Below are 24,578 nucleotides of genomic sequence, written 5' to 3' on the forward strand. Positions count from 1 at the left end.
CCATTATTCTCAGGTGCCTCACGGAGGCGGAGGAGGCCACTTAGGAATAACGTCTGGGGTGGTTACCTGGGTGGGAGTGAGCACCTGACACAAGGGCAAGCCATCCCCATGCTGCCCAGTGACCTTGGACTTGTGTGGCCTGGGTTGAAAAGTTGGTCTGGGCCAGATCAACTTTTGGAATTGGGAATTGGGAAACAGGGACTGGAAAGCTTCACAAGAGTGAAGCTGAGGATGCTGTGAAAGGCAGTCAGCATCCAAGAGATCTGGGTGAGCCTTAGCGAGCTGTAGTCACGTGCGACATACAACCAAGTGGGCAGAAGCTCTGGGAACAGAAGGGGCCAATGTGCAGAAGGCACTACCGACCTCACAGAAGAGGAGCCTGCTGCCCTGAGAGGGAGCTGCCTCTGGTCCTGACAGTTGCCCAAGTCCCAGCTGAGACCCTGGCTACAGTGCCCTCCTCCAAATGTCCATAAAATTCTCCATAGCACTTCAGCAAATGCCCCCCGACCACCAGAAGTTGGCAGTGTTTGTTTGTTTGTTTGTTTGTTTGTTTTTGACTAGGTACCTTCCCCTCCTTCTTCTTCTGGTAATTGGCCCTGCTTCCCTGCCTCCCTGGTTATAGGAGTAGGCACACGACTTGGGCCTGGCCAACTGTAAAATCCTATTTCCTTGGACACAGAGATGAAGCCAAGGATGAGCATGAGGCCCCAGCTGGGCCACTCTCCCATACTCTTGTATAGGGGTACTGGGAGATCTGACTCCTCTGGGGTTATTAACTTGAGACAATGGGATCGGAGAACCCATCTTTCCCTGAGGCAGGTGAAAGATCGGGGGGCATACCCATCTGGAGGACAATGAGGTCACACAGAGAGGGAAGCAGAAGCAGGGAGCGGGCGGGGGAGGGGTGCAACATTGAGCCTCTGGATCCAGCAGAGCCTGAACTTCCCAATTACATGAGCCACTAAGCCTCTCTTTTCACTTGAGCTTGTTTGAATTGGCCTCAACTAATCCAGTCCGCCTTACTTGGAGACTGACACAGGTGCTCATCGGACAGGGTGTCAAGGGGAAGCTGTATGATAACTGTGATGGACTGTGTACCCATGAGGGGCCCACTGTTTGAGGTTTGGGAGGGTTTCATGGAGGAGATCATTGAGACAGGACAATGAATGGGTGGCCCAGAGAGGGGTGATGGCCTGTGTCCAGGTGCAGAAGCTTAAGAGATCCCTGAGGGAAATTCAGGGTGTCTCAAACGTAGGATGCAGGAGAGGGAGGTGGGGAAAGAACAGGCTTTTGAGGTCAGCAGGTGGAAGATCACGCAGGACCTTGAGAGACTTTTAAGGAGTTTATGATGCTGAAGGCAGGGGAGGCTTTCAAAGAGTTGACGTGGTCAGATTTGTGCTTGAGGGAGATCACTCTGGTTTCTGTGGGGCAGATAAACGGTGCAGAGAGCAAGCCTGAAAGCAGCAGGTGGACTAACCTGGGCTAGGGATGAGGAGGGCCTGTGGGAAAGTTTCTAGGAGATCTTAAACATCCAAGACAGGCAGGAGACAGGACTCCCCATCCCCTGAGTGTGACTTCGGCTGGGAATAGCAGCCTCAAGTTCTCAGACTTCTGAGTCACCTCCTTAGGTTCACGGTTGCCCCGAGGCCAGGTCAGCCTCCTTCCTCCATCCTAATTGCTTCCTGCCAAGGAAGCGGCCCCCTCCGAGCGTCCTTGAGAAAGCCCTTGTAAAAAGCAACTGAGCGTTTCAGGAGCAAGCAGGCGCCCACAGCTGTCACTGCTCCCAATGCCCATCAGGGAACAGCGCCTCCCTGAGTACTGAGGGTCTTCTGAGAAGAACACTTCACCACCAACTCCCATCCCCAGCACCTACCATATTTGGGTCAGTGGGGGTCTCAGGGCTCTGGGCTGGGCTCCTATGAATGGTGTAACACAGAGGTCCCCAACACTTTTAGAACCAGGGACCAGTTTTGCAGAAGATGGCAGCAGTGGAGGCGGGGGGGAGCGCTATGCAACGGGTTGTGGAAGGACACAGGAGGTGGAGCTCAGGTGGCCAGGGTTGGGGACCCCTGGTGTGACAAGCAGGTAAGGCACCTCACAGACCTCTGACCAGCAGGGCATGCAGAGGCTGAAATTCTGGCCCCGCTCCATGTGTGTCCTGGCATAAGAGGCCGTGTTTGTTCGGAAGAAGGGGAATGTTTTTCTAATTAGCCCAAAGGTGCCATCTGCTGGTCTGGCTGCATACCTACGGGGGTGCTTCCACTCAGGGAGCACCCCTTTTCCTAATTAGTGCAGAGGGCACCACATGCACCACTGTGGCACTGGCTCCCAACCTTTCTCCCCAGTGCCCACTGTCTGCTCATCTGGGCTCGTGTGAAGCCTTCACTGGACAGAGGGAGAAACTAAGCCTCACTCTCTGCCTCCGCTGGCTCCCTTCTGGGGGAACTGCTCCACCTGTAGATCCCATGCAGCAGCATCTGGTCGGGCCATAGACGACTGGACCAAGGGGTCCCGCCGGAAGCTAAGCTGAACCGATCAGATTCTTTTGCTTGATACACAGAGGAGTGTTGTCGTCACCGGTGAGTTTTGATACAGGGCTAGGATGCAGCCACTTCAAGCAGGGAGAACTAGAAAATCTGAAGAGAAACCAAGGAAAAGAACACAAACGCAAATATTGCCAAGAGGATGAGAGCCTGCGAGGCCCAAAGAAAAGAGAGAGGCCCATTCTTAGTTCTAGTTCACATAAGGCCCACTCATTCTTGATTTCCCATCTTTAGGGTCCCTTGTAATCTGCTCAATCCTTTCTTCGAACTGTTGAGTGGGTCTCTGTTTCCTGTAAACAGAGTCCTCGCCAGAGCGAGGACCTCAGTCCCAAGGAGTTGCTGAGGTGCTCCCATGTGTGAGCTTCCCGCCCCCTGCCCCCCAGCCCTATCCCAGCTCAGGGAAGTGTAGGAAGCCTCAGTCAGCACAGCCACACCTTTTATTCACTGTCAGTGAAAAAAAAAAAACACCACACAGCACAGGGGTGAACAGTGAGGAGGTCACTGTGAGCATAGCCAGGAGCAGCGCATCTGAAGGGGACACAGGCGCCACAGTGGTGAGTTGGGAGGGCCCCGGGGCCACCCACCACCCCCTCCTGCCCCAGGCCTCCTCACTCCCAGAACCTCCACCAAGCAGGAAGGGCCAGACACCCTGGGAGGCCCGGTCCTGCCCCCACACTCTGGCAAAGGTAAAAGAAAATCCTGAAAATTTCAGAAAGACAATCCCATATTTTTCTTCGACTTTTCAATGGCAAGATTTAAATTTTTTTCAAAACTGATGAATAAAATATGAAGGAAATGTATTCTTCCCCCACAATGATTTCTAAAGTCAGCACAAAGCCTCATCCAGGGTGGATCTTCAGGGAATCTTTGTTGCTTTAGTAAAGTTTTGTGTAAAAATATTTACAGTGTCAGCTTACTACCTTGCCTTGAAACCTCAGCTTATTCTCTTATTTTTTCCTTTCTCTCCCCTCCCCTCCTCTTCCTCTCTCTCTCTCTTTCTCTCTCTCTCTTTCTCTCTCTCTCTCTCTCCAGCAGAATTTCTACCTCCAGGGACTCTGCCATCATCAGGAAAAGATACAGAGCCTTTGCATATAAGCTTCCTTTTTCTTAATTTTTGATTTCAGGTAAATTATGTGATCCTGACTGGAGCCCAAAGGGCCGGAGTGGCCACCTGAAGTAGCCCTTGCTGATGATTTTTAGAGATAGGAAGGAGCTCATCAATTAGCTCAAAGGTTGAATGAAAGCAGAATACAGTTAGAAGGCAGAAGTTAGAATTTTGCAATTCAGAGTTGCTGCAAGAAGATACAGAACTTCAAAGGGGAGTTTGGGCAGTTTGTATATATCAATGTTTTAACCGTCTGTATATCTTTGAGTCTATGCGAGTCATACTTCAATCTCTGTTAACCCTGTGCTCTGTGACAGGTCCCTCCCAGCTGGAGCAGAGATGGGAGGACTGCCTCTCTTCTCACAGTAGGGCCAGTGCTCTACCACAGGAGCATATGGGAGCAAGGCCTGGCCTGCCTGTGGCTCCTCCCATTAGCAAGATGGTGGGCCTGGTTCCCTGCCTGGCGTTATGTGTCCAACACTGATGGGCTGCATGAGAATCTTTGGCCTCACCAGCAAACATCACCCAGGGGTATGTGTCCAAAAGCTTGGAGTGATCAAACATACCCTCACAGGTAGGACTTGCCTACCAGTTGGGAAAAAACAAAAGCAGTTCTCTCAGGGAGGAAGATGATGGCAAAGACAGTGCAAGATGCTTCCCAGCTTCTGAGTGAGAGCCTCCTAGGACTGCATTGACTTGTTAGCAGAGCTGCCCAGAAACAGAAAACAAGATGCTTGAACATGTGGAGTCTTCAACCAAGATTCAATTTCCTTTTGGAAGACCACAGCCTCAGCAGGAAGCTTGTAAAAGACCACAACCAACTTAGCTCGCCCCACAGTTGACCTCTGTACAACTCAGAATCAAATTAATGAGCCCAAGAAAGACTCTGAAGGGAAGAAACCTGCTTAGGGCCTTGGGTTCAAGTCTTGGTGCTGTGCCCATTCCTGACTGTGTGCTTTTGCACCATGGACACACTGTGCCTCAGTTTCCAAGTCTGGAGAAAGGGAATGAAAATCCTCACTTCCCTAGGCTTTGAGTGTAGAATGGGATGGAGTAGGTGGCAAGCCTTTGAAAGCCGTAAGTTCTGTGTGATTGGGAGCTGGGTTAGATTCAACATTTGGGGGAGAGGAACCCCACTTTGTAAAAAGCCTTCCATTGGAAGTGTCAGCTGAGCCAGGCTGTTGAGTATCTGCACCTGTGGTGCACTGACAGCACAAGACACGCCCAGTGCGCAGCTCCTGGGAGCAACAGGACATCCTCCGAGGTGTCATTAGATAAAAGCACGCTGGTTACTGCCTGAGGATGTGAGTTCCCCAGCCTTACCATGTGGCTGGTGCTAGGAGGAGAGAAAGAGGGTGGGAATCCAGTGGCCTTGCTACCTTCAAGAGCAGCAAGAAGAAAGGTCCAAAAGAGTTGGGGACCAAAGGTCAGCATCCCCTAGAGCAGGGGTGTCAAACTCATTGTCACCGGGGACCACATCAGCCTTGCAGTTGCTTTCAAAGGGCCAGATGTCATTTTAGGGCTGTATAAATGTAACTACTCCTTAACAGTTAAGCAACAGCTCAGTGCTGCCAGCCGGTAGAAACAAGGTGCCGGGCAGGATAACACAAGGTGGAGGGCCAGATTTGGCCTGCGGACTTTGTGTTTGCCACCTGTGCCCTAGAGTTTCCACCTGCAGAGAGGGAGGGAAGGTGAACACCTAGAAGTAAAATGCATGCTGCATTGCTTTCCTGCTGTTACAAGCCACACACCCCTGACTCAGCAACCACTCCCTGCTCCCACCCTGGGCTGGCAGCACCTGTGTACTAGACTGTTTTCACTAGCGGTTCAAGAGGAAATCAACTGTCATTGCATGTCAAAGCTAATTTCTGACCACAGGTACAGGAAAGTGTAAAGTGAAAGACTTGAAGAAGCAAGATGAGTTTTCTAGCAAAGCATGCAGCTGTATAGCTCATGGATCCAGAATCAGAAAGCAGACGCTGGAAAGCAAAGCCAGTGCGCTGAGAAGACGAATTACCTGGCAGATTTCGGATTTGGGGTTAGAGAAAGCTTTTCAAATGGAGCATGCCTAGTATGTTTCTAAGCATTTGGCCCATAAACGCAGTCTGGCAGCCTAAAGAGTGGCCAGGTGGTCCTTCCTCTTCTTCTAGCTCCTTCTGCTTCTGTAGCAGTGAAAGAACAAGCCCATCCTTGAAAGTAGACCAAATCTACCAAGGAACTACCAAGATGTGGGAAAGGCACAGCCTCGATCTTGGCAAATCTTGTGTGTGTGTGTGTGTGTGTGTGTGTGTGTGTTTCTGCAGACAGCACCCGACCAGGGGGAGTGTGCAACAGCGTTGTTCACTGTGCTGAAAGAGATCATCAGAAAGAAAGCTGCTGATGGCGCAGCTGAGGATTTAGCCTGATAAGATAAGGTGTTTTCTGGTGAGTTTAGTGGTATTTTCCCTCCTTTTTTCTCAGCTCTTTTTCCCTGTGAAAAGTGGCATTTCTACATTCATTTGATCACTTTATAAGAAATCGAGTAATATAAAGTATGTTTTAATACCCTAAACTAATAAATGACTTCAGCTCCTTTTAAGGGTACTGAAAAAATAAGTATTACATAAATTTAAATTTTTCTTAAAACTTCCACTCACATGGTTCCTAGACCTCCAAACACTTTTCATTTCATACTTCTGCGGCTCTGTGTAGGACTGAGTGGAAAGATTCAGTATAATAGCTCCTCTCAAGTTAACCAGCTTTTACCGCACCCTCGGCTCAGCTGTGTTTGACATTCCCATCTGTGACTCTGACCACTGGAAGCCCGCCTCACTGCTCTAGGAGCTTCCAGAGGACACAAAATGTGTCTTGTAGGCCACCATATCCTTAGCACCTGCAGGTGCCTGGCATCGAACAGGTGCTCAGTAAGTATTAGCTGAAGAAAGGACTGAATGAATGCTCCAAAGACAGGGGCCAGAAGGGTAGAGTCGAGGGGGCAGGGCAGAGACCACCTTTAAGGGATCTAGGTCTTCAGCACAGGACAGAGCCAATCTGGCCCTTTAACTGGGGTGTGTGGGACCACATTCTATAAAGTGTAATCCCAGGAAGAACAGACTTTCAAAGCAGAACACCATCCTCCCTCCTTAACCCTACCAGTAAGGGCAAAAGCCAACTCCCCTATGCCCAGTGGGTGTTAGTTCTGGGCCAAGACTGGGGGTGGTGCTAGACCACAGGATACCTGAGGATCTCTTTTCCAGGGTGAGGTGGTCCCTCAAAGATCTTGACTGAGGGAGCAAGGGCTTGCACAGAGGGGTGGGTGGGCCAGAGGGTGAAGCTGGAGTACCCCTCCCCCTGGGGAAGGGCCAGCCAGAGATATCATGGGGTTGGGAGGAGGCCACGCTTCTCCTGGCCGGGGGCCCTGCCCCTCACCAGCCTCCACTCTCTATTTCTGCATGTCACACTGCAGCAGCAGCACGATGGATGGGTCGCTCTTGGCCGCCTCCTTGAACTCCTCCAGAGTAATCTGGTCATCCTTATCCTGGTCCATCTTCTTGAAGATCTTGTCTACACGCTGCTGGGGTGTGAGCCCATCCTGGTTCATGCGCATCATGATCACGGTGCCCACCATCTTGTAGATAGCCTGGTGAGGCACAGGGGGCAGGGAGGATTGGGGGTCAACGGTGGGGGTTTGGGAGGGGACAGAGAGAACACTGGGAAATGTTGAGGATGCTGGCAGGTGATATGCAGTCATTCGGATGGTTTATTCAATGAGCATCTCAAACTACTCTTTCTGAAACCCAACTCTTCACTTCCAACCTGCTCCTCCCCAGGCATTCCCTGTCTCAGGAAATAGCAGGTTCATTCTTTTGGTTGTTCAGACCAAAAACCTTGACACCATTTTTGACTATCCTTCTCTCACACCCACATCCAATCCTTCAGCCGACCTCGTCAGCCCTGATTTTGCAATAAATCGCATATCTAACTACTTCCACTGAGTGACTCTCCACGGTGGTTACCTCCATCAGCTGCTGACTGGGCTTCCGTGGAAGTGGAAGCCTCCTAACCAGTCTCCTTGCTTCTGATGCTCTCCCCTCGCCCCCTAGTCTATTCTCTGTACCAATTGGAGAGAGCCCTGCTTGGCTTCCTGTCACACTCAGCATAGTCAAGTGTCTGCCCCAGGCCATGAGATGCCAAGTGACTGGGCTCCCGGCTGCCTGCCTGACCTCCTTCCTACCACTCTCCCCTTGCTCACCTCTCTCTCCCACCCTGCCCCCCGACCACTCCTTGAATACTGCAAACACAATCTAATCTCGGGGTCTTTGCATTTATTATTCCCCATGCACGGAACCCCCTCCCCAGACGTCTGTGCGGTTGGCTCCCTCACCTTATTCAGGCAGCTGCTCACATTTCGCCTCAGAAAATCGCTTTCTTCCATGCTCTCTCCCTTGTGCTTTGCTTATCTTCTTTGCAACACTTACTGCCTGACATAGCCTAGTTTTGTTGTTGCTTTAAATTTTTCTCACTAGAGAAAATGTCCCATGAAAGCAGGACCTTTGAACAGTGCCTGGCATGTGGCGGGCATTCAATACATATTTGTTGAAAGAATAACGAGCTAAGAGAACTTTGGTTCTGGAGTCAGACTCTCCTGGATTTGAATCGTGAACCACCAGCTGCTACGTTTCCTTATAAAATGGGGTTTCTGACAGTACCTAGCCCCTAGGGTTGGCGGGTAAAGCACTTACCTGTCCAACACCAAGCATCCAACCCATGCTACTTAGCCACTGAATCCTGCGAGGCGGGATGGGGGCTGAGTGGGGGGTGCTGGGGAGGCCCCGGAGGGCCCGGAGGAGCGTGGCCAGAGACCGTGGCACCAGAGAAGGGCCCGGCTGCGAAGACAGGGGGCGCGCCACCCCAGCACATCCCGGCCTCTAGGATCCAACCCCAGCCAGCGCACCTCGATGATCTCCAGCATCTCCAGGCGCGTGATGCGCCCGTCGCCGTCCAGGTCGTACATCTCAAAGGCCCAGTTGAGTTTCTGCTCGAAGCTGCCGCGGGAAGTGACCGAAAGGGCGCAGATGAACTCCCGGAAGTCGATAGTGCCGTCGCCGTTCTTGTCGAAGGTGCGGAAGGCGTGCTGGGCAAACTTGGAGGCGTCGCCGTAGGGGAAGAACTGAGGCGGGGACGCGGGGAGGTCGGCGCTCAGCGGCAGCCCCCGCTGCGCCTCCGGCCCGCCCCCTGGGTGCCTGGCCCCGCCCCCGCCCGCGCGCCCTGGCCCGCCCACCTTGATGTAGAGCTGCTGGAACTCCTCCAGGTTGAGGATGCCGCTGGGGCAGTCCTTCAGGAAGCCCTTGTACCACTGCTTCAGCTCCTGCTCGCTGAACTCGGTGTTCTGGACCAGGTCCTCCAGCACCTCTGGGGCCAGCTTGCTGTTGGTCTTCCCCATGGCGGGGCCTGGGGGACAGGCGAAAGGCCCTCACCTCAGCAGCGGTCCTCCAAGTCTGTAAACCAGGGTTCCCTTTCTCTACAACAGCCTCCACCCGTAGCAAACCCACATTCCCACAGCCAGGATCCCTCCTTCCACAGCAGGGTAGTATCCTCTCACCACCACGCTCAACAAGCCCCATCCTCCCACAGCTGGGCTCCATCCTTCACCCATCCCTTCCCACGGGATTTTGCACCTCCCCTCTCCACCCCGTCCCCCACAACACCGGAGGAGGGGTCCCTTCCCCTCATTACTCTCCCCCATAAAAGGGCCTCCACAGAGCAGGCCGCTCCTCTCTCCTCCGGCAGGTTTCTGCTCCTGGCACCCAGGATCCCTATAGCCTTTCGGGTCTCAGCTCTCCCCCTTTTCACGGACAGGTGCTGCGTGCCACATCCTTCGTCCTCTCCTCTCCTGTGTAACCTTCCGTAGCTCCCCACGCCCATAGACCACAGTCTTAATTCCCTCCTTGCTTTTCAGATCTTTCACACTCAGCGCCACCTGCCTCTCAGGCTCCTCTCCTACCAGGGACCTGAGGCGGGCTCCTCACGTGTCCCCACTGGCACCATCTCCCAAGTCCTCCCTCGAGGCCTTCCAGGCCATCCAAGCAGGAAGCTTCTCTCCCACTTCCTTCTGTACAAACAGGAGTCCTAGCTGGTAGCACTGATGGCCCTGACTACACCCATCTTTTCATTAGTTCCCTCATTCCCTGAACATGGTTGAGGCTGACTGTGTGGCAGGCCCTGCGCCAGTCATGTGGATAAAGTAGACACGAGCCAACTTTCAATAACTCGTATTTAGGTCAAAGAGGTAGGTGGCTGATTGTAAAGGACCTTCAATCCATGCCAAGGAGTTTGGCCTTTACCCAGAGGGGACAGAAGCTCTTGGGGTTTTAAAGCAAGGGCTAGGAAGACAGCATTCATTCCACAACCCTTACAGAATGCGTCCAGTATGGCAGGTCCTGAACTAGGTACTGGGGACCCGGGGAGAAAGACTGTGTTTTAGAAGTTTTCCTTTGGCTACAGTGTGCAAATGGCCTGGGTGGGGGTGGTAGGGAGAGCAGAGAAGGGCCTGCTGCACAGTGCGGGTGAGAGGTGAGGGTGCTGAGGTGAGAGCTGTGAAGAGATGGGGATGGGCTGAGAGCTGTTAGGAGTGGGCATTGGCAGGACTTGGTGACTGAATGGAGTTTGGGCAGATGCTCAGATCTGGAGTTGAGTGGATTTGGGGGTGGATGAAGAGTCAGTCCTCAGCTGGAACATGAGCCCCTTGGGCAGCCTGTGTTAGGAGAAGTGTTTGCAGAGGAGAGTACAGCCCTTTCCAGGAAGCCTGGCCAGAGTGATACTGCACCAAGCCCTGGAGGCTGGGTGGACAGTCTGTCTGAATTCCATGGGAGGAATGTCTCTCCAGAGCTTGAGTTTCCCAAGACATGGCCTGGGAGGAGACCTTGACCTGCCTGGAGTCTTCGGAATGGCACCAGACTCCAACCCCAGGACAGTCTGTCATGAAGACACTCTGGAAAAGGAAGCCCTCGGGTCAGCAGAAGGAATGCCATTTTTACAGCCCAGCCCAGGTTAGTGTGGCTGCTAATCTTTGTTGCTGGGAACTCCACAACCAGAAATTGGTCTGTTCCATACCCCCTCCCTTGCTGCATGACCTCAAGTTAGTTACAGGATATCTATGAGCCTCAGATTATTCTCATGGGCCAGGAGGAAGATCAAGGAGTAGTGGGGGTAGCTACATCCTCCCCCACCTACCACCCTCAGAGGATGAGGAATCCTATATGCCCCCAGGAGAAGCCAGGGAACAGGATGCATGCAGGAACCTGGAAATGTGGGGTTCAAAACAGCTGTACTGGAACCAGAGTCAAGGACATCTCTGAAACACCATGGGCAGAAGGAGGCAGGCTCCAAACCCAGCAGCTCCCTCCTCAAGTCCAAAGCACAATGAAGACTCGGGGTATAGTCAAAGAAGCAGAGAACCCAGAGGTGGAGGTGCCTGATGGGCGAGGCAGAGCCCCTGTCGCTGTCTCCTGTGAAATGCGCCTGAGTGTCTGCACGAGGTGCGGGATGTGGGTGGCAACACGCCAACGCACGAGACTGCAGATCTGTCAGAGCGCACAGTCACTGTGTGCCGTAGTGTCTGTGTGGCTCCCGCCTTCTGCCCTTTTTCTCCCCCCTCCCACAATTCTCTGACTGGGGCTATACCTGTTCCTGGCCCCCATTCAGCCCCAGGCCCACTGAGGACTCAGTCTCCTCCTTCATCTCTCCTTATTTCCTCTAGCTCTCCGATCAGCAGGTCAAAGCTGGCAGTGCCCTTTAAGATCATCCCCTTATGGTAGTGAAAATGCAGAGAGTTACACAGCGGGTCAGTGGCAGGGCCTAGATAAGCACCTAAGCTGAATCCATGCTACTGCCTGAACCACGCCCTCCAAATCATGGCTACTCTTGTCCAGTTCAAGCCTTCCCCACTCCTACTTGTCTTTTGGGGAAACCATAGTTTTGATCTCCCTCTTAGCCTCAGTGAGACCATCTTGCTGAGCTCCAGGCGATGGTGTCTGACACCCAGGAAATAGCCACCCCTTGGGGTAGCCCACCAGCACCTCTAACCCAGCACATCTACAACCAAACTCATCTTCAACCTATCCATTGCCCCTTCCTTCCCCCTCATCACAAGGGGGAAATGCCATGTTAATTACCTTTAGTTTTCCCCTCTCCCTTTTCCCAAGGTCCAACTTGCCACCAAATCCTATTATTCCTTCTTTTGAAGTGCTCAAAGAAACATCATTGTGTTCATTCTCTCGCCATAGTCAGGGCCAGAGGCACAGCCAAGGGCTCTGAAGTCCAGCTGGGACCCTGCTGGGCAAGCCATGCCCGGAGACTCAATTGCCACAGAGGAAGTGCCTTTCCTCTGACTCCTCTCTTCCAAGAGAATGTCTTTCCTGGTTTTGCCCAGAAGTACAATAGAGGCAAGAGGTGGCCATGTCCACAGTCCCCCTCAAACTCCAGAATCCTCTAGAATCTGGTGTCAAGGTGCCCACCTGTCTAGCCTCACCTGTCACGGCTCCCCTCACAACTATATACTCCTTTCAAGCCAAGCCTCTCACAGCCAGAACCTAGCTCACCTATTGCTTACCTGGTTTCCTCTCCCCTAATACCTTTCCTTCTTTCCTGGACTCACGCAGCTATAATCAGCCTGCAGGCCTGGACAGTCAGCAGCATAGAAGCAGCACTTCGGGCATGAGTAGACCTGTGAGGCTATGGGGTTGAGCCCCACAACTATGGAGATGTCAGAGCTCTCTGAGCCTCACCTGGAGCTCTAAGAATTCTACAGTGGAGCCTGATTTGGGAGAGGCCTCTGCATTAAACCTTTGCCTCAGCCATAAAAAGTTCTCCAGACCTTTTTGCTCAATGGCAAAGCTTATCCCCTCCCGATACAACCCAGTCCACTTTGGAGAAGCTCGAAGAATGAGAAAAGTGCTCTTTTTATTGTTCCTAAGTTTGTCTTCTTGCAGCTGCCCCACACGTGTTCCCACTCTGTCCCTCTGTGGCTGCTCAGAACTGCCCTGCAGAGACATAGGGGCTGTGCCCAGAACCCAGTGATGTTCAGTGAATATCCCTGGGTGGATCACATGAGGGACAGAACCCTGTCTTCCTCGGTAGAACAGCATCAGGCTATTTTATCTGCGTTCTCCTGCCATTGCACCAACTTCAGAGACAATGTAAGCCAGACCGGGCAGAAGGAAGGGTTCACCCAAGGTAAAGCAGAGCCCATCAGCAGCAAGGCGAAGGCCAGAACGCACTGGGGGCATGTTCTGTTGGCACTGTAGCCCTGCTGATTGTGCGCAGGCTCCTCTGCTTACCTCTTGTGGGCTGCCCTCCAGCTGTGAAGGAACTGGCATAAGGCCATGCACAAAACCACTGCCCTGTGTGCCCAGAGGCTTCTTCCAGAGGGCAGAGTTCAGGGCTGTGGGCTTAAAATGGGGAGACGGCAGTGAGGGTGGGAGGGACTGAGGGATGCGATAATCCCACACCCTCACCGAGCTTCAGAGAAGCTGGTGCTGAGATGGTTGCCATGGTGACAACAGCTCCCTGGTCAGGAGATTTTTCTCTCTTTCTTCTCCTTCTTTTGCTCTTCTCCAAGCAGCAGCCATAGTGGCAGCAGCCAGGTCTTCTTCCTCTCCTTGCTAGTGAGAGGCAGGGGATAATAAACAGTGTGGATCCTGTTGGCCACCTCTACCTGGGAGCTGTCCATGCCATTTGGGCTGCTGGTCTAGGAGGGACTCCTACCAGCCGAGAAGGGGCCCAGGCTTGGGGAGTGTGTGTATGTGGGAGGTAGGAGATGGCTGGGACCTAGGCCTGTGTAAGAAGCAATGTCTCTTCAGTGAGAACTAAAGCTCCCAGGCCTCCTCTTTGAAACATCCTCATGACTCAGAGATAGAGGGAAAGGGTCCTGTTTTCTCATAATCAGCTGTAGAACCAGAGTGTGTCACTGTTTGAGGGCTGTTCAAGATCATCTCATCCAGGCCACCCTTAGTCTCACCCCTTCCTCATTTCATGAAGGATCAGAGAGGGAAATGACTTGGGCAAAGCCAGACAGCACTGAGGCAAAGGCAAGATTTGAACCCAGCTTTTCTTACCCCCAGGAGCAACATAGTCCGCATGGAGCTTTGGCATAGCCCTGCAGAGCAGCAGGAAGATAGGAACTCAGAGGGAGTGAATGGGTACAAGAAGGCCAGAGAAGGTACAAATTAGAAAGATATTCGATAGGAAAAATGAGAGGACTTGGCGCTTTGGCTCTGAGGGGTGAGGGGAATGGAGGAGGCTGGGACCTTTGCAGCATTGATTGACAGGTATGGGTGGTCTGCTGGGCCGTGGAGCCCCTGGTTCATCCTTCCGCTAGGATACAAGAGGCCAAACATGGGGTCTCTGCCTAGCACTGAGACCATGGAGAGGGGATGCTGTTGAGAGAATGTTGTGAGAAGGCAGAAGGGAGGGTTGGAGTTTTTTAAGAGGGGGAGGAGCTGAGCTGCTGGTGGGGCTGGGTGATGTGGGTGGGGGCTATCGACGGAGGTGGGAGGTTGCTATGGGACTAAGTGGATTACCTATCTGCAAAGGAGGGAGGTTGACTGGTGCCTCCTCTAGTACCAGCAACACTGCACCCCCAGGTGTGTGTGTGTGGGTGTGTTGGGGGCCAGAGCCGTGGTTGTTCTTACCTGAGCTAGGGATAAGGAAGCAGCTCTGCCCCCTTTCCTGGGACCCACGGGACCTGGACTTGGGTGGGGGTCCGCCCTCCAGGTGCTTCACTCTATGGCAGAACCTGGGGTCAGGGAGATGAATCAGAGCGGGCAGGACACGAGGCTGAAAATAGAGAGTGGAGGGTGAGGGGACAAAGGCCTCCGCCCAGGCCCACCCGCGTTTACCTGAGGCCGCTCGCCGAGTCGCTGGATGGCTCCGAGCCTCAGCCGGCCTCGGGGACCAAGACTGGCTCGCAGGTTGGCGGCCAGATTCTCCAAGGTCCGCGCCGGAGACGCCTCCCAGCTCTTGAATCACTAAGTGTCTCTCGGAGGCAACACGATTTGTATAAACCCCGCCTCACCCCGGGCAGGTTGGGCGTTGATTGGTTCCTCTGGGGCAGAGTGGCAGGCGGAGTTTCAGGTGGGGACCCAGCGGCCAGTGAGGCCCGGCTGCAGGAGCGCGCCCCGCCCGCCCGCGCTGACCTTCCCGGAGTCGTGAGGAAGGAGAGGGCTGTAACCCCCTCAGTAGCCCCCCTCGAGGCTCAGACCCCGGGCCACAGTCTGGGGTGAGAAGTGTCGACGATTGAAGTGGATTCTCAAAAAAACAACCGCACGGTTGCTATGGAAACGGGAGAGCCACAGCCTAGTCTCTAAGCCTTCCTTTGCTGGGCCCCAGCGGGGGTGGGGATGGAAGAGGGGATGAGTCACAGTATGTGCCCCCCTCCATATCCCACCCGAATTCGGAGGAAGGCGAAGAGCGGTGCCGAGGAGCTGAGTAGGGGAGGGAGGAGATGGGATGGTCAGCGACCCACGCCCTCGCCATCACCCCTCCATCACGCTCACTCCCCTCGCGCCTTGAAACGGAAGAGGAGGGTGGGCGGGCGCGGGGAGCCCAGCACGAATGGCGAAGGAACCAGCCTCTCCGGCTCCGCGCCAGTCGTGGGCTCCGCAAACCCCTCTTTCCAAGCCCTGCCCAGACGGCGGTGCTTGTGTCCCGCGGAAGCCCCGAAGACCTCTCGGGATCTCCCCTAAAAGGACCCCTCTGCCTATCCTATAGACCCCTTCACTCCCCCACCCTCCCATCTCCCCGTCCCTAGTCGGAGCCGGTCCCCAGCTGCCGCCAGTCTCCGGCCTCGGATGTTGACACAAACCCGAGGCGGTTTACACTGAGCGGGTCTGGAAGGTTTCAGGGCCCCGGGAACTCCTCCTCCCCGCACTCGAGGGTCTCCCTTAAGTTCGGCCGCGCCGCCCCGCTGCAATGGCAGCTGAGAACGCCCGACCCAGGGCTGTGAGAAAACTCTTTTATTCCAAATTGGGGGCGAAAGGAGGAGCAGAAAGTCTCCCGCTGGGCCACGTGCAGGGAAGGGATTTCTAAGCAGCTGTCAAAAGTGGGGCGGGGCATCTGGGGCATTGGTCCAATGGGAGCGGGAATGCCCAAGAGCGGCGGTGAAAGAGGCGGGGCTTCTGCCGAAAGAGCGAAAGTTGAGGTGGCCTGGCCGATAGCAGGGTAGAGGAGCTGCAGGCCAAGGGTGGTGGCGAAGCTTCTCTGGCTGGTCCCAGAAACTCCCGGTCCAGGCTCGCTGAAGAGCAACCAGTGAGTCCCTCCCCTCCCCTTCCTCCCCTTCCCCCCCTTCCCTCTCCCTTCTCCCTTTCCCTCTCCCCCTCCCCCTCCCTCTCCCGTCGGAACAGTCCCATTTCTCTTTGAATCCATTTTGCTGTCCCATTCTCCCGGATGCAGGCTATGTCTTCTCTCTGGGGCCTGGGGCCCTAGCAGCAGCTCCATTAGCAGACAAATCCCTGGCCACTTTGGTTGGTGACTCAAGAGGGACAGGTGTTTGAAAGCCCTGACTCTGTCACTTCCTGAACACCTTCTCTGCTCTGGACCAGAAGTCATCCTTGCTCACAAAAACACCCCAAGACCTGAGCAAGTGGGGAGAGACATTCCGGGATGCTGGAAGTGGCATTGGAAATTCCATGGGTCCCTTTTTGCCAATGATGCCATGCATGACCACAAGCAAAATCTTTCTTTCTCTGGGCTCTCAGCCTGTAAAATGTGAAAGCTGGTATGGGAGTCCCAGGGCAGCAAGGTGGAGAAAGGCTGTCACCCTGAACAGAAGTATGTGGGCACGAATCCGATTGCTCCACTACACTGTTGAGCTTCTTAGCAATAACTAACATAATTGAGAATGTCCTTGTGTCAGGCATTATTGTAGCACTTTATACATATGCCTTAATTTATTTTCCTCTTAAGAAATCTATGAAGCAGGTACTGTTATTACTCCCATTTAACAGATAAGGAAATTGAGGCTCAAAGCAGTTGACTAGCCCAAGTTCACATAGTTGATAAAGCTGCAGAGCTGGGATTTGAATCCAAGCAGTCTGGCTCCAACCAGTACATAATGCTGCCTCTCTTTTAAGGTCCTTCAAGCCCTTATGAGGAATGACCTTGGATTGAAATATTCCTTCTGATACCCCAAAGCATTAGAAAGGCAAAGCCCAGCCTCCTGGGAGCAGCTTCTCTGTCTCAGGCCAACAAGACATGGGATTCCAACAGGAGCAGTAGAGCTGGTAGTAAGTAGAGCGCCCGTGTGTGCTTCTCCTGACGTCCCCACCCTGGTCCTGGAATCTAGCATGTGATCCAGGAATCCCAGGTAAGCAGGGGAAGGAAGAAGGCAAGGGGCAGTTGGTGAGGCAGGAAATATTGGTTCAGTTCTAGCTCTTTAAATCAGGCAGGATCACCCATGAATCTTCTCAGGGCCTGTGACTGTTTCTGAACTGCCAGTTGTAACCCATCTTCACCTGCTCATAACACTTGAGACCCTGATCTTGACACTGCCCCTGCTCTTTAGGCTTGATGTTTACAACAATAGCAGCTGACCTTGACTGAATGGCTTCACTATGTACCAGACTCTCTGCCAAGACCTTTATCTGCATCATCTCCATTCCAGAGATGACCACTGCCAAGGGTGATATTAAAAATATCTAACAACTCTTGCCCTGACCAGGTGGCTCATTTAGTTGGAGCGTCATCCTGTGCACCAAAAGGTTTCAGGTTCTGTTACTGGCCAGGGCACATACTTAGGTTGTGGGTTCAATCCCCAGCAGGGGCGTGTAGGGGAGGCAGCCAATCGATGTTTCTCTCTGTTCCCACCATTTCCCTTCCTCTCTCTCTAAAATCAATAAACATATCCTTCAGTGAGGATTAAAAAATATGTACATCTAACAATTCTCTTCAGGCATGAGCATTACCAGTCAGGACAGATGCCCGATGCCCTGCCTTAGTGCTAGATCAAGGACTTAGTAGGTTTTTGTTCTGCCAAGAGTTAATATGTTGGTTAATGGATCAAGGGGAGCTAAGCTAAGGAGGTAGGGGACCATGGGCTTCTGCTAACTGTTTACCAGTCAATTTGGAAGGTATTTTGATATTTTGACAACCAGTTCAGCTGTATGAGTGCATAGGGACTGAATTTCAGCCCTGGTATCATTACTTTATTTCATGGCAGTACACAGAGGCTCAGAGAGGTTCGACAACTTGCCCATTGTAACACAGCCAGTTAGCGACAAAGTTGGGATGGCAACCTGAGCCTGACTCCAGAGTCCACACTCTTAACTGTGACTGATCTGTGTTCCTGAGAAGGGGCAGTGTCCAGGACAGAGCTGGAGTTTCCACTTTTCTGCAGCTAACGGCTGAGCTCAAGTAATGCATTTTAGGTTCTGGAGCTTTGTTGTGCCTTGTTGTTCTCAGGCTTGGAGACTTGGCAACACTTGTTCCACACTGTTGAAGGAATGGGCACTGCAGAGTGAGGTCAGAGCAGCTTCATGGAAGAAGAAACAGCGTGGTTGTGTGGATGGCTCTAAAAAAGGGCAAGAAGGGAATTGAGCCCAGCAGGGTTTTCAGTGAGAGCAGAGGTCTGCAGTCAGTGGCCACTTCAACTGGCTTCACGGAAGGGCCAGCATTCCCCCTCTCTTTGGTCGCTAACAGTGTCTTTATGATGGATAATGCCTTCCTGACTCCCTCCCTGGGTTTCCTCAGCCTTGGCTAGTGCAGCCTGGTGACAGCTGGAATTCCCCTGGGTCCTAGATATTTCAGTCTTCTTTGTGTCTGGGAGACAGTGAGAGCACCGGCTTTGGTCTCCTTCCCTTTTTTCTATTAGCTAAGCAGGATTTTCTTTAACTTTCCAAAATAGAAATTTCTCTATTATCTTTTTTTGGAAAGGGAGGTCTGGTTAATACGTGGAGGCTAAAAAAAATGATACAGAGAGTAGAAGTTCCCACAATTCCTCCCTTGAGCTTTACTTGCAGGGGGCCTTGTATCTTTGCCTGCTCTGCCTTCATTCCCCTCCTGCTGCTGAAGCCCTATAGTGTAGTGGGAAAAGCGCACAGACTCCGGAGCCAAGTTGCCTGGGTTTGCATCCCAGCTCATCACTTACCAGCTGTGTGACCACAGGCAGGTTACTTTACCTCTCTGTGTCTTAATTTTATCATCTGCAAAATAGGGATAATAATAACAGCACCTATTTCAAAGGGCTACTTTGGAGATTAAAATGAGTTGATATATGCAAAGTGCTTAGAACAGATTTTGCTTTAGGGAATTACCTAGCCTGCTTCATGTACAGTCTTGGGAGACTATCAATCCAGGTGTCCTGCCTTCCTGTGGGCAAGGATTGGGCATGAGGCTTATATAAGGCTCAGTGGACTCTCTTTCTTTCCTTCTTGCCTAAGCTAATCTGAATCTTGAGTAAAGTGACTCAGGTGTAGTAGATGGTTAGCACTGGTTTATTATAGGGCAGTGCCCTGATGACACCACTGTCTGTTCATTCCCATTGTCTGAATTCCCAGGGACCACTCAGGTACATGTTCTTTCCAATACCTGCTTCTTCTGTTTTCCCTTTGGCTCTGTGAGCCACTGTACATCCCTCCACCCTAATTTTTCTTTTCTTTCTTTCTTTCTTTCTTTCTTTCTTTCTTTCTTTCTCTAAGATATTTAAAGGTGACTTCTGTTTGCCTGCAGAAAACACATATGAATTTGATATATTTCTATATCATTTATGACTCTTGGTTGCAAGTGACAGAAAAATCTAGCCCACATGAGTTAAGCAAGAAGAGGATGTAGTGGCTCAAATAAGAGAAAACCCCAGGAGCAGACTGGACTTTAGAGATGGCTGAATTCAGGAGCTTAAACAATGAGATTGACATGTGACCTCTTTCCAGGTCTTTGTTCCACATAAAGGCAAGATATCTGCCAGCATCTCCAGGCCAACATACTCTCAGGTTAGAGTCCCACAGAGAAGAAGAGAGCTTCTCTTCCCCAGAGCAGCCAGTCCACATCCTTTGCTGGTTCTCTTTGGGATCCATGCTAAGCTCAGGATCTATCACTAATGACAGAGGGATGCAGTGCTCTGGTTGGCCAGGGCCGAGTCACTTACCTATCCCTAGAACTGACAGATAAGGTCAACTCCTCCTAAAGAATGTGCACCCAGGGTGGGAAAGGTGGGTCTTCCTACCAAGGACAGCAGAAGTTCCTAAAGTGTAAAAATACATACAAGCTGTACTTGTCAGGGTGCTGACAGGAAACCAGCAGATGGCACTCAGGTGACTGAAGACAGGTCACAGAGAGAACTATTTACACAGACATGGGCAGGGCAGAGAGAAATCCGCAAAGCACAGTGGAGCACCACGGGCCAGCACCAGTGGAGACTGGGCCTCGAAGGGCCAGCGGAGGGAGCAGAGCTGTTATAAGAGAGAGCCTTCCGGTGGGGTCCCTGGACTTTGGTAAAGGGACACAGCCATCGCCAAGGCATGGCGTGGTAGAGAGAGATTGAGGGTGAGTGGCATAAATATCTTGACTTCCTTCTATATCCATTTGCTTTTCTCCTACTTGGGTTTTCCATTGTATAAACCAAACAGGAAGCTGGAGGATAAAGAAACTCAGCTGATGTAGTTCACAGGTCAGCCTCATGGGGGCAGAACAGAGAGGGTAGAGAGTGGAGACAAGCAGAGACAAACCTAACGGGAATAGATAATTGTCTATATGTACATACCTATGGATATATGGTATTTTCAGGACTATAAGACGCACTGGACCATAAGACGCACCTAGGTTTTGGAGGAGGAAAATAGAAAAAATTTTTGAAGCAAAAAATGTGGTAAAATATTTAATAACCTGTGACCCCACTCCATCGCCACCCTCCCACAGCGAGCCAGGCACGCTACATTCGGACTATAGCACGCACCCCCATCCCCCCAAATTTGGGGGGTGCGTCTTATAGCCTGAAAAATATACGGTATCTATTTCAAAGAGTTACTATGAACTATATCTATACAGCTATATACACCCACATTACATTACATATATGTATATCAGAGATCTATCTATTATCTAAGTACATAGACTTCCAAGTCAGCCCTTGGACAAGTTACTTAACCTCTCTGCAATTCAGCTGCCTAGTTTGTCAATGTGAATAATGAAAACAGCTACTGTTATGTGATGATAAAGGTACTCAGCAGAGTGCCCGGCACAAACAGCACTATGTTCACATAAATATATAAATCACGGTTAAGGTGCTGTAACAAATAGGTACAAACATACAATAACTCAAGTGCGATAGAAGCCTATTTCTTGTTTATGTACAGTCTAGGGTTGGTGTCAGGTGGAAGGGTGGCTCTGCTTCTTGCAGGGATTTGGGACCAGGGCTCCTTCTACCTTGTGGTTCTATCATCCCCTAGGGTGTCCAGCCAGTGAAAAAAGGGAAGAGAGAGTGGAGGAAGCGGGAAGCGGCTCACACCACTTCCTTTCACGTTCCAGAGAAAACAAAAATTATTCTGGTATTTCGAAGAAGGGATTCAATACAAGGGATTGGATGCAAAATTGTTAGAAGGGCTAGAGAAACAAAACACAGGGCGGTTACCCAGGTACTTGTGATTGGAGGAAGACACTCTCACCCCTAGGCTGGGGGGGCAGAAAAGGAAACGGTACCATCCAGAGGCCATGCTTGTTGCATTGCTAAGTCAATTGGAGTGCCTGCTGCCCCCACGAGAACCACCACCACTGCTGCCCTGCAGGAAGCCAGGAGCTCCCACTCTTGCTGCAGTCTGGAAGTCTGAAGTCATGTGGGGCTGTGGCTGGCCCTGCCAGAGCTAGAGTTCATGAGTGCCATGCTGCTGAGGTTGCTGTAGTGCCTGCTGTGGCTGCCACCTCTGGAAAAGCACTGCCTGAGCAGGAACTGAAGAGCCTGCCCTCACCTGCTGTTCCTGCTCCTACCACTTCTGAAAAAAGGAAAACCGGGTTCTCCTTCTGCCTTCCAAAGTTTCACCAGCACCTCCCAAGGGCAAAACCTAATGGAAAGCCAGTGGACAAAGAAATCTGAGAAAGGCTTCCAGCCTCTTGCTACACAGAGGAGAACAAGGTAGGATGAGAATAGAGTTGAGAGCAAGCCAGTAAGTGACTGGTACTATAAATTCAGAGTACTGAAAGTTGTCGTTTCAGCCATCTTTCTGCAGTGTTTGCTGAGAGAGGCCCAGCTTCAGAACTAGCCCAAAAGTCTCTCTATCTTCCCACTAGATTCCGAGAAAGAGGACAGAGACCAGAGGAATACCATGACCGTAAAGAGAGACACACTGTTCTCACCCCTCTTTCCTTGCGGGTGAATTCAAATGGTTCGCTTCCCCAAAGCTCTTCCCCAAGCCCCAAAGAATCAGCTCATGAAGTTTTGAGGGATCCTCAGGAAGGGGAGTCTGATTCTTATTTTCCACTTCTATCTCAGCCGACCCATAGGTGTGCTGATCTGCCTCAGTGCTGCCGTAGCGGGGATAGGACGAGGTAGGAAAAAGCACTGGTGAGAAAGCATGTGGTGGCAACACCAGCTGTAGAGAGGGTCAAGAGTGTGCCCTTGAGCAGGCAATTCCTGAGAATTGCAGAAGACCCTACAGCCCAGCACTGACCAATAGAACTTAGTGCAGCGATTGAAATGTTCTGTATCCAGTCTACCCCTAAAGTCACAACTAGTCACTTATGGTGAGCTATGGCTAGTGTGCACAAAGAACTGAATTTTATATTTCTATTTCATTTTAATTTAGATAATCACCTATAAGTTGTGCTTATTAGACTGAACAGCATAGGTAAAGATGTTGAAGTTGGGGACAAAGAGGCTAGATAAGATTGGGAGCAGTAGGCTTGCTGGGACCACCGCACAGGAACACGGCATGCTGTGCACTGGGGGTCAGAAAAGAAATGTGTATATGTGGTTGGTTTCATGAGACCATCTCTGTCTAGGAGTGTGGCTTGGGATCTGGCATCTCACCAGCAGGGCCTGTAGGATGTCACTCCTGGCTCTGAGTCAAAGACAAGCAATTGATTTGTGGTGGCAAGGCTGAAATTCAACCATGACATACCAGAACAACCAACTGTTAAAATTAAAACATTTCATGTCAGTTGATAAATAGCCACTTCCTTGAGTGCTTCCTGCTACCCCAGACACTCTGCCCCCATGCCCAGGACTTCTGAACCATCAAATGGACCAGCCACTGCCTCCTATCTCTGGCCTGGCATAGCAGGGATGCTCCGCCGCTGAGCACACACATACCTGCACACACCCTGGAGTGCCTATCGGCTCTGAAGACTTCCGAGGGCCTGTGGGAATACAGGAGCAGATCAAGGCACACAGCAGCCAGCCTGGCCATTAGATGAAGTAAGTGAGCCACTGGGGAGGCCCCAGGGCCTCAGTCTGTGCTTGCGGAAAACCCCTGGCTCGAGTTGGGCCAATCAGATGTTGTTTCCCAGGAATTCAGAATTTGATGGAGAGGTACAGAAGTCTCAGTGTTATTAGAGCAGAAGCACATTGATGGCAGTGCTCTAGGAAGAAAGTCCTATGACCCCCTGCTGTGGGGGGCTCTAGGTCTGCCCTTCTGTGACAATTTCTTGGCTGTTCAACCCTATCTTGGAATCCATGAGCTACCCCATGACCCTTCTAACGTTCATCTCCTGGTGTCCCCACCTACCCCACCCCTCTCACCCTTAAGTTAGCTAGAGCTGGCTCCTATGGCTTGCAGCCAAAAGACTCAACTTGGGATTGGAGGACAACTAATAAATGTTGTTTAAGTGCAGACAGGAGGTGCAGTGAGAGGCAGGTGCCAGCAGAGGGCAGGGTGGTCACACTTTGAAGGGCCTTTGAGTGGCCCCAAAGGTTCTGGAGGCCCTTGAAGGAAGATGGGTAGAAGAGCCAGACAGTGGGGAGAAGGCTCTTTTTGCAGTATTTCACCCCAGCCAGGGCAGGAAAGGCACACAAGGAGATGGCAAGATGGAAGGTCAGCCTTGTTCCAATCACAGCTACATCATTCACTTCGCTCACTTGGGTCAGGCACCTAACCTCTCTGGTTTCCTCATTTGTAAAACTGGGATAAAATTAGAACCAACTTTACAATATCGTTGTGAAGATTAAATGCAGCAATGCCTCTTAAGTTGTCTGGTGCATACACTGCTCACATACTTTAGCTGTTATCATTGCCGATTTCACTGAGCATGTAACCAAAGGGCCAGAGATGAGAGAGCCAGAAATGAGAACTGGCAACAAAAGAGGACCGTTGGGCAGTGGTCACAGACTTTAGATGCTTCCAGAGCACAGGGATGTTGTTGGAGAGCCCTTGGTGAGGAGAAGGAGGGGATGGGATGAAAGAAAGATTCTGAAGGCCAAGGTTTGTGGAACAATTTGAAAAAGGAAAACAGGGACGCTTTCTCCTTTGAGATGATAGGAAAGGAAATTAGGAAAAACACTGGGAAATTGGGGGCAGACGTGGAAGTCGAGAGACTCCTGCCTAAGTGCTGGGAACGGGGAGAGAGGAGTGGAAGGGCTCAGCTTTCTTCACCTTCACAACCCTTGGCCTCCTTTTGCATGGAAGTTCTGCATCTGTCTTCTTTCAACTTGCATTTTTCACTCATTTATTTAGTACATATTTATCAGATGCCTTATTAAGTTCTAAACTCTGGGAATACAAATACAAACAAGACTACATGAGTCTGGGTTCTCAAGAAAAACAGAAACAAAAGAAGATCTGTGTCTATATATAGATAGAGATATTTATTATAAGGAATGGTTCTTGCAATCCAATAGCAATTTTACATTCTTTTCCCTCTCAATCCCTTTAACAACTCCATTCAGCATATCCACGCCACTTACGTTACCCGCCATTAGTCACTGAGTAGCTGTCTCCGTTTATCAGAGCACCTGTTGCGGTATCATGGTG

General features: G+C 51.5%; 1 protein-coding gene across 2 annotated transcripts; it reads right to left on the reverse strand.

Moving 5' to 3' along the window:
• Positions 1–5,236: 5,236 nt before the first annotated feature.
• HPCAL4 (hippocalcin like 4) lies at positions 5,237–14,649 on the reverse strand. Of its 2 annotated transcripts, XM_045859984.1 has the most exons (5): positions 14,526–14,643; positions 14,319–14,422; positions 8,909–9,078; positions 8,582–8,797; positions 5,237–7,267 (listed from the first exon to the last, which is right to left on the reverse strand). In XM_045859984.1, the coding sequence occupies exons 3-5, from the start codon at positions 9,068–9,070 to the stop codon at positions 7,070–7,072; spliced, it is 576 nt and encodes a 191-aa protein (XP_045715940.1). In that variant the 5' UTR covers positions 9,071–9,078; positions 14,319–14,422; positions 14,526–14,643; the 3' UTR covers positions 5,237–7,069. The 2 variants fall into 2 exon arrangements, with proteins under 2 accessions (XP_045715940.1, XP_045715941.1); XM_045859985.1 differs by lacking the exon at positions 14,319–14,422 and having other exon boundaries at positions 14,526–14,649.
• Between the last annotated feature and the right edge of the window lie 9,929 nt (positions 14,650–24,578).

The sequence above is a fragment of the Phyllostomus hastatus genome, unplaced genomic scaffold (genome assembly GCF_019186645.2).
Source record: "Phyllostomus hastatus isolate PE091 unplaced genomic scaffold, TTU_PhHast_1.1 phas_scaffold_182, whole genome shotgun sequence".
In the NCBI taxonomy this organism is placed as follows: Eukaryota; Metazoa; Chordata; class Mammalia; order Chiroptera; family Phyllostomidae; genus Phyllostomus; species Phyllostomus hastatus.

Coding starts and splice junctions, on each gene's coding strand:
- HPCAL4 (XM_045859985.1), bottom strand. CDS start 9,070: ATGGGGAAGACCAACAGCAAGCTGGCCCCAGAGGTGCTGGAGGACCTG. Junction 8,798..8,908: donor TCCAGCAGCTCTACATCAAG/GTGGGCGGGCCA, acceptor TCCCCGCCTCAG/TTCTTCCCCTACGGCGACGC. Junction 7,268..8,581: donor AGATGCTGGAGATCATCGAG/GTGCGCTGGCTG, acceptor GTGCCTCACCAG/GCTATCTACAAGATGGTGGG.